We start from the raw sequence: 9,437 nt of genomic DNA, 5'->3' as shown, positions 1-9,437 counted from the left end.
TTTTATTAAAATCTAATTATTGGATTCTAAATAAGATAGAAATTTAAAAAATATTTTTTGTCCATTTTTTTTTCAAAATATAACGATAAAATTTATTTTAAAAAATTTCACATGTTATAATAGGTGTCTAATGAATAAATGACTCAATAATTATTTTCAATTAGTTGCTAAGTTATGGACAATGTTAAAACTTTGGGTGCATCGGAGATCTATTACGAAGAAGAGATGACCTTAAACTTTAAAAGAAGAGTTCAAATTCTAACGAGAAGATAATTTTGAAGGGGAAGATTTTTTGAATTCGAAGGAAGAGAATGTTGTGTGTTAGAACATGAATGTATAGATATTAGAGCCAACCCGATAATCTACTCGAAAAAAATCACCGGGTCAATGGTTCAACTGGTGGGTTATTGTTAAAATTTAATTTTAATTAAATTTTATATTTGAAGTGAAAATGAAACAATTTTTTGAAATGTAATATATATATTTTGCTCACAAAAAACAAAGGACCATCACTTGCCATAATGGTTGTGAAGTTAAAATATTTTCTTTCCATCCAAGGTTCAAGTCACGAGTTCAGCAAATTTAGGAAAAAACTCTAATTTCTTCTTCATTTTTGTTTTACAAGTTAAGGGTAAAAAAGTCTTTTGACACTTTTAAATAATTAAATTTTTTTTTATTTTTATAATTTTGGTCAAAGGCCAATTGGATAAAATGTCTATTAGGGTGGTCTTTCCAACTCATTTCCCCAAATTTCTTCCCAGTAAAAGGAAAAATAAATCCCTGCAGTTTAAACAAGAGAAATCAAACCTTAAAAAGGCACACCGCTCCCAACCTTTTTTCTATTAACGGGTAAAAATAAACCTTTTCTTTTTTCCATTCCTCACCCTCTCCAATTTTAGACGAAACCCTTAAATTTTCACTTTCGATTTTTTGTTTTTTCTTGTGGGTTTATAGTTTAATTAAGCAAGAAAGCCTCAGAGATGCAGCAACCAGGGCAAATGTTTCCAGTTACGCCTTCATTTCCTCCTACTAACATCACCACTGAGCAGATTCAGAAGGTATATACATTTTTTTTTTTTACCCTTGTTTACATATGGGTTATTTCTATTAGTTGATTAAATAAATTATGGTTCTGTTGTTTATGTTTCATTCTTAATTTTATAGCTTTTGATTATCATTCTAATTCTGTAGAATCTGTAGAGGAGAGAGTGAATGTTAATTGGAGACTGAAAGAGAAAGTACTGTTAATTACACTTGTTAGGGTAATACTGTGGGTGAAGTTATGAAGTTTCGAATTACCAGTTTTAGAAGCAACTGTTCTGATGATATAGCTTGCATTTAATAATTCATGTATTCATTCATTTCGGTTGGCAGTAGAAGAGTATTTGTCCCTTTTTTTTTTTTTTGTTCGGTATACATTGTCATAATGATAGTTCCACACCATTTGAATCAATTTCGCGGAACTATGTCATCGAACTACTTCCTCTATGATGAACTTGTATGTCAAAAAAACTTTCAAAACGTATGCATATAATATGTAAAACTTGATATGTGTTGGTTCCAAATTTCAATCCTTTTTATGAAATTTTGTTAAGTAGGTTGTACCTATTTTGCTAAAAAATAAAATCCTTTTTAGGGCGTTGTTTCATTTTCCAAGTTGGTTAACATGGGATTTTAGTGGCAATGAATGTTGGGAAAGTGATGCAATTTCAATTGGATAGTTTTGACTATTTAAGAGTTGGTGAGCACACTACAGTGGTCTTTCTGCTGTTTGGTCTCATACATCTTTTATTCTTCCCGCCTTCATAAAAAATACCTGATTTTTCCTAAGCTATCAATAATTTTTTTTTTTTTTGGGGGGGGGATATGTTTGCAATCCCCATAAAAATTGCCTGAAATATTTTATACTGTTTTCATTTACTTTTGTAAAGAAATTTCTTTACCAAAAAAAAAAAAAGAGTATCAATAACTAGCACATGGAGTTAATTGTTCGAATGGTTACTGAACTTAGATTCATGTTCTTGATTAGCCACTAAATTTTAAAATGTAGAGTTTTGGCCATTGAATTTTGAAAAATGTTGAGTTTTGGTCACCGAACTTAGATCCATGTCTTTGATTGCTTACTGAACTTTAAAATGTCGAGTTTTGGCCACTAAACTTTGAAAAATGTTGAATTTTGGTCACTGGACTTAGCTTTATGTCTTCGATTGCTCACTAAAGTTTAAAATGTTGAATTTTGACCACTGAACTTTGGAATATACCGTACTTTATTCACTAGCATAACTGTTGAATTTTGAAAAATATCGAGTTTACAATGAATAATGTACAACATTTTTCAAAATTTAGTAAGTGATGTACAATATTTTTTTCAAAGTTTAGTAAGTAATGCACAACATTTTTCAAAGTTTAGTAGTCAAAACTCGACATTTTAAATTTCAGTAAGCAATTCAAGACATGGATCTAAATTCAGTGACCAAAACTCGGCATTTTTCAAAATTCAGTGGTCAGAACTCAACATTTTAAAGTTCCGTGGCCAATTAAAGATATGAACCTAAGTTCAGTAATCAAAACTGGACATTTTAAAATTCAGTGACCAATCAAAGATATGAACCTAAGTTTAGTGACCATTGGAACAAGTAACTCTACCACATGCATCATGTCTGCCAAAACATCTAGTGTTATAAACAGATTGGTTTCTTTGAGTGGACTTCATATCATTACTGCTATTAATGAATGAAATCAGTTACTTCACTATTATCTGTCTGTAACTAAAGGTTAAAATGTGCAGATATGGGGCCTGCTTTAGTTAAGAGTAGTAACGATCAATATTTAGATGCATTTATGGTACGTTTGGTATGCTAGTTTGGTATGCTAGATTGCATATAAATGAATAAAATTAATAAGGAAAAAGAAGTTAAAATATTGTTGTTAAATAGTGCAGTACTGTGCAATACTAGGTAACAAACATGTCATTAGTGTTTCCTCGTACTTCTTTATCATAATGATTCTAATGCTTCCAAAAAATGAATCCATTCCAACTGCTACTGCTCATAGCTGCCAGCATAACTCTGAGGTGGGCTTCACGGCTGTTTAGGTTTAAGGACCGTTATATATTCCTTTTACGTGTGATCACCATACTAAAGCAAGAATGCCATCATTTCTAAGTGCCGGTATCCAGCTACATTACTTACACAAACACCTCTTGCTAAAGCAGAGATACACTGAATGCATTTTATTTTTCCTAACTATGATATGGATTTGAGGGGTGACAAGATCCAGCAAAACAAAATGTAGGGGGTGGTGTAGTGATTGGAGGAAAATTGACAGGTTGTCGTGTTTTGTATTAATTTCGTTCTCTGGAGGTCTATTTTTGCCCAAATAAATATTTTTGGCTCCCTAACAGATTCTTGATTTACCAAAAACTACGGACAATGCCTTTCTGATTTAGTGGTTGAGTAATTTGCGACTTAGTTTCCGAGTGAATGCATGCAAAAATAAACCAATCATCACATGCCGATATGCAATTGATATAGTGATCCGTCATATTTTCAATTTGCGGAATGTCGAAGACTTCTTTTTTCCATGTAACATATTATGCTTAACCAAAAATGATCGTACTTTTTGAATAGTTCATCGCACCTTAGCAGTTTCTATTTCTGGTTTAATTTACATTCTGAATCTTGTTTTTAAATTCATGGTGTAGTACCTTGACGAGAACAAGAAATTGATATTGGCGATTTTGGGCAACCAAAACCCTGGAAAACTTGCTGAATGTGCCCAGTGAGTCTCTCGATCTCTCTGTTTACTGCCTACATGTATATTCATGTGAATTAGCTTTTATTAATTAGGTTTAAATATTGCTAAATGACAGCTGGTACTATATCTCATTCCAAAGAAAGTGACATCGATCTTTTTTCCCTTATTTTCATTGGAGATATGTTTATCAGTGGCCTTGGATCTTGCGCTTTTTGTTCATGGGGCATCTCTCTGGACTACCTATTACATCTTAAAAAATTTTAATGATCACCATTCCAATCTTCGTGAGTAGGCGTTCACAGATATATACATGTATGGGGTGTACACAAAAAATTTCTGACTCCAAAAAATTTTGAATTATTGGGGGACAACCCAGTCCCTCTTCCCCTGCTTTTAAACTTGTGCACTGAAGATGTGAACCATCCCGGAATTCATAAGGCCCCCAAGTTATTAGATAATATTTACTTTTTTTCTGAAGGAAAGTATGCATACGATATTGACTTTTATGGAATGTTGTTCTGGATGATAAGGTACCAGGCTCAACTTCAAAAGAATTTGATGTATTTGGCTGCAATTGCTGACGCTCAACCGCAGACGCCTGCAATGCCTCCCCAGGTATCTTTTGAAGTCTGATAATCCACTTCTCGACTTTCAGCTTATTTATACGTTAACAAATGCAGATGGTTCCGCACCCAGCAATGCAACAAGGAGGGTTTTACATGCAACAACCTCAGGCTGCAGGCATAGGTCAGCAGCCCAGTACATTTCCACTAAGAGCATCCTTACAATTCAATAATTTACATCAGCAGCATCTATCCCAACATCTCCCACAGCCACAGGCCGTGCAAGGGCATATGGATATGCGGCCTACTGGGGCCAGTAATGGCATGCACCCGACATATAACGAGGCTAATCTGGGAGGAAGTGGCCTGGTTTTGAATTCTGGCCCAGCTGCTATACGTGGAGGAAGTAAGCAAGATAGACCTGCAGAAGGGTCCTCTGGAGCCGATGGCCAGGGAACTTCTGCATATGGCGGTGGAGATGGAAAGGGAGCTAAATAATGCCCTGTGAAATATCTGAAATAGTCTCGTGTAGGATTAGCGTTTTTCGTGTGGGGGTACGTCTGTTCATCAAGGAACAGACAGAAAGTAGCGAAGGATTGAAAATTTTTCCTTTGTAGATGGGTTTTTCTCTGATTAGGGGAAGACAGTTTGGGTATAAGCTTCAGGCTTCAGCCCTGTTCTATAATAATTTTTGTAATGATGTTAGGCGTTTATTAAACAGCAACTAGAACTGATTTTCATGTTGATTATGAATGTACAAACTTTTCGTGCTTTGATGTCTTCGTGCTTTACCGTGGTTTTGATGAAGCTTGAAATTTGTCAATGGCTATTTCTAGCCTAGTTAATGCACCATTGAAGTATGCCTGGCTAAAGAACCTAATGACATGAGTTGTGCTATTCGTACAGACCAGTTAATGCACCATTGAAGTATGCCTAGCTAAAGAACTTAATGACATGAGTTGTGCTATTTGTATAGATCCATTTGCACGGTTTGTACAAATGCTCTTACATGGGGGAGCATCTGTACAAATCTTGTGCAAAGGGGTCTGTGCAGGAGCTTTATTCCTAATGACATTTTGGTAGGGTGAGAGAGATTCAAATGCACTAAACATGCCTAACCAGTAAACGGCCTATATTAAGGGATTTAATTGACTTAGGCAAAGTCTAAACTTGTAGTAACTGCATAATCTCAAACCTCAAATTCAGAGAAAAGTTTCAAATTGAAGTGGATGGTTAGGTATTTCACACATTTTTTGTTGTTATTCCATTCCAACCAACTTATTTGGCTAATATTTATAAGAGAGAATTATAGTTGAGGTTCCAAACTTTTCAAATTATTGCAGATATAACCAAATCTTTTATTTTTGCAGTTGAGGTTCCAAACCTTTAATCTTTATTGCAGCTGCAGTAAACGTTGACCAAATTCATCAATTTGATCGTTAATTGACCAAAAGTCAACGGTCTAACCAAATGATTTATTTTATTATTTTATGTGGAATAATTTGATAGATTGTTGACTTTTGGTCAGCTAATGATCAAATGGGCAGATTCTGTCAACATTTCCTCCACGTGTAGTTGAGATGAAAGGTTTGGAATCCCATTTGCAAAAATGAATGGTTTAGGTATAGTTTGCAACAATTTAAAAGGTTTGGAACTCTAACTACAATTTTTCCTATTTTTTTAATTGATAAAGTTACTTTTTTATTCACATATTTCAAGAGATTTATAATTACTATTTACTTATTTATCATACACTTCTTTCTATTTATAATTTAAATTTTTTATGAACACTTAGCAGACATTAATATTTTAAACTGTGAGGGAGAGAGATCTAATCATGCAATCTGTCACTTAGTTTGTTTAACAAACAGTTTCGCCTTTTTTTAAAAACCGGATTAATTTACTTGTCCATTATTTTGGTGTATGGGTAAGAAATTTGGCAAATTTGAACAAGTGTTGTTAAAATCAATGGCCATTATACTTTCTTTTTCTTTTTTTCCCGTTAAAGGAGGGTGGTACCTCCGAAATTTTATTCATATGCCCTCATTTGTGACGGAGGAATACCATGATTACATGTGAAAATGTTGAAAGCAATAAATGAGGAAATACTACTTTCCTTACAATGGAAATGAATGCTAAAAACAAAATAAATGTAAAGTTGTAAACGAGAAAGTACTACTTTCTTTATAATGACCATTATACTTGTCACATCAGACAATATCAACCAAATTGTCAAACTTTAATGTATATATAACAAAACCAGCAAAACTGTTAAAACCTTGAACAGAATTATGCTAGATTTACATTGTGCTTTACATTTTTTTGACATCTTCACTTATGTAGAAGAAATCAGAGCAATGATACGATAGACAAATTTAAAATCAATGACTTTGTTTGATTCATATGAAAGATTGTCGACTAAGTTATGAAGAGAGTGTTCATGTATCATGGTTGACCTCGTAGATATGCATATTGTTATGTCTCTTGTTAATGTTTGCATATCCGACATTCTACTGAAATGTCTGTCTTGTCCGCCTCTCAGAGCTGAATAAACATTAAACTTGGCTCTACCCTTTTATTTCTAATTTGTAATAATTTGCACAAAAAGAACGTTTATCGTTGTGATGGACAATAACACCAAAAAGCTTGTAGCCTTGGCTTATTAAAGCATTATTTAGAACAAAAACTCCAGAAAAAAGGAAAGGGATATGTGAATAAAAATTTGAATAAAAGCTCAGATCATTTCTGGATATTCTAATCTGAAACCAACAAGCTTCAATAAAAAAATAGATAAATTCTTCTTTGAAATTTGAATTATTATATTAGTGTTTGTCAATAGTCTGAATTCTGAAAGAGGGCCATAAGTGTCCTTATCCATCAACCGCCCACATAATTAAACACTATCTTAGAATGACAAATTTAAGCAAATGATTATTTTGAATTTAATAAATTTAGACAAGAATTTTTCCAACAATATATTATATTAAACAGGGAATAATTCGCAGAATCCATACAAGTGCTATCAAGTGTCAACGCAGCACCTCTATGATGCATTTTCTGTCATATTTGGATCCAAAATTAATGAAAAATTGCTATGTATTGATCTGTAAAAAATCTATCAAACTTTTTCTGTACCTGTAGCATAACTGATATTATATTAGGTGAATTTCAAGGAGTCAATTCATTCTCTATATATTTATAGAAAAAAAAAATTGCAGTTTCTTAAATAAGATATTAAGGCCTTAATTAATACATAGTCAATTTTGAAAGAAGTTCTCCCACTCTAGTAAATAAGAAACTCAGCCGCATCCTCTCCTTCCTTTATTTTTTTCTCCTTTTTAGTGGATTTAACTTTTGGAGCCAACGGATAAATAGCAAAGAATATAACATGAAACAAGAACCACCACCAACTCCGCCGCTGCACCACCGCCACCACCGGAAGAGACTGGTGGTTTTTGAGCTAAAGAAGTTCACTAAACCTATTGCTTATTTTATCCTTCTCCTAATAAGCTACTTTCTAGGTTATCTATCTGCACCCTCTTCCACCTTGAACAAACCTGTTATTACATCAAGAATTCCTCTCGAAACAATACCAGCGACCACCTTCAGGCCCTCCACCACCAGCACGTCGGCCGCCGGCACAGTAGCTGACCACAACAGCTTTTCACTTCAGTGTGTCGATCCAGTTAAGTCGGAAAAAGTCCGCCAAACAGTTCTTGACCGAGTTTTCCATGGCAAGTCCCCGTGGCAAAACTTCCCCCCTGCGCGCGTTAGCGCCTTCCTCCTCCAGAACCGGATTAGAGGTTGGGGATCAACCGGCGCAGTCTTTGAGAACCTCGTCCGGCGTGTGAGGCCCAAGACCATAATTGAGGTAGGCACGTTTCTAGGCGCGTCGGCTCTTCACATGGCGAAGTTGACACGCCAACTCGGGCTCAAGACTCAGATACTCTGCATTGACGATTTTCGGGGCTGGCCTGGATTCTTGGACAAATTCAGGGACATAAAAATGGTGAACGGCGATGTCTTGCTCATGTACCAATTCATGCAAAACGTAGTTTATGCAAATGCCACAGAATCAGTCCTATTCATGCCGTTCTCCACCTCGTCAGCTCTCGATAAGCTCTGCGAGTGGGGCGTGTTTGCTGAGTTGATTGAGGTCGACGCGGGTCATGATTTTCACTCGGCTTGGACGGATATAAACAAGGCCTATAAGATTTTGAGACCCGGTGGTGTCATTTTTGGGCATGACTATTTTACTTCTGCTGACAACAAAGGCGTTAGAAGGGCTGTCAATTTGTTCGCTCGACTCAATAATCTCCGAGTCCACGTTGACGGTCAGCACTGGGTCGTCAATTCGAACTAACTCGTTCGAATTTTTATACAGTTGAATATACTATGATTTGGTTTGTCGCGTTACTTTAAAATTTATGAAAGGTTTGACACATTGTGGCAAATAGAATAGAACAATATTACACACACAAGGGGGGGAAAAAAAGGAATTGCGTATGCACTGAATGGATAATTTGTGAAAAGCGTTAATCCATTTAACGACATTTGTTCATAGTCGACGTGTCGAGTACATTGGTGTGTTCTATAGTAAAAATAACAGCTTTGTGCAATAGATTCACAAATTGTATCTTATATTTGATATGCTTGATGCAATAGTTGGTGTACATTTAGTCAAGGTCGAGAAAGGTCCGGCCACTCTTGGTTGGACCTTGTAAACTTGGTAGCGGTTGAGCAAGGTATGACCAAAATCTTGTATATGATACTAACAATCTTACATGATAAGGATAAAAATCTCAAGTTTGTGAATACGAAATAAATTACTTGTAATATAGAATAACAAATAAATAAATCATTTAGTTGTCAATATCGTGTAGAGTAGGATAACTTATGCAATTAACAATTGAACCACCAATTAGGTATAAATGGTTTTGTTTGATCGGTTTTTGACGTTTTCCAAATGGTTTGGTAAAACTCCAAACAGAACCAAACTGTTTCAGTATGCAAATTAAAACATAATTTGCAATTTTATTGAGATAAATAAATTAGAATAACATATATTAGGCATGTAATTAGATTTATCGTGTTTCCATATTTATACTACATTTTCCA

At 34.7% G+C, this 9,437-nt stretch overlaps 2 protein-coding genes across 3 annotated transcripts; both read left to right on the top strand.

Annotated features, from left to right (window-relative positions):
* Positions 1 to 768: 768 nt before the first annotated feature.
* LOC111379531 (GRF1-interacting factor 3-like) lies at positions 769 to 5,095 on the top strand. 2 transcript variants are annotated; one of them, XM_023002923.1, is made up of 5 exons: positions 769 to 849; positions 955 to 1,058; positions 3,704 to 3,780; positions 4,287 to 4,371; positions 4,437 to 5,095. In XM_023002923.1, exons 2-5 carry the CDS (start codon positions 981 to 983, stop codon positions 4,815 to 4,817), a joined length of 621 nt encoding a protein of 206 aa, XP_022858691.1. In that variant the 5' UTR covers positions 769 to 849; positions 955 to 980; the 3' UTR covers positions 4,818 to 5,095. The 2 variants fall into 2 exon arrangements, with proteins under 2 accessions (XP_022858691.1, XP_022858690.1); XM_023002922.1 differs by having other exon boundaries at positions 792 to 1,058.
* Positions 5,096 to 7,556: 2,461 nt separating this feature from the next.
* On the top strand, positions 7,557 to 8,960 carry LOC111379532. The gene has a single exon (XM_023002924.1). It carries the CDS (start codon positions 7,708 to 7,710, stop codon positions 8,680 to 8,682), a length of 975 nt encoding a protein of 324 aa, XP_022858692.1. The 5' UTR covers positions 7,557 to 7,707; the 3' UTR covers positions 8,683 to 8,960.
* The last annotated feature ends 477 nt before the right edge of the window (positions 8,961 to 9,437 follow it).

The sequence above is a fragment of the Olea europaea genome, unplaced genomic scaffold (genome assembly GCF_002742605.1).
Source record: "Olea europaea var. sylvestris unplaced genomic scaffold, O_europaea_v1 scaffold2000, whole genome shotgun sequence".
Classification (NCBI taxonomy): Eukaryota; Viridiplantae; Streptophyta; class Magnoliopsida; order Lamiales; family Oleaceae; genus Olea; species Olea europaea.
This window is presented reverse-complemented; position numbering and strand designations above follow the sequence as displayed.

Coding starts and splice junctions, on each gene's coding strand:
- LOC111379531 (XM_023002923.1), top strand. CDS start 981: ATGCAGCAACCAGGGCAAATGTTTCCAGTTACGCCTTCATTTCCTCCT. Junction 3,781..4,286: donor AAACTTGCTGAATGTGCCCA/GTGAGTCTCTCG, acceptor CTGGATGATAAG/GTACCAGGCTCAACTTCAAA. Junction 4,372..4,436: donor CGCCTGCAATGCCTCCCCAG/GTATCTTTTGAA, acceptor TAACAAATGCAG/ATGGTTCCGCACCCAGCAAT.
- LOC111379532 (XM_023002924.1), top strand. CDS start 7,708: ATGAAACAAGAACCACCACCAACTCCGCCGCTGCACCACCGCCACCAC.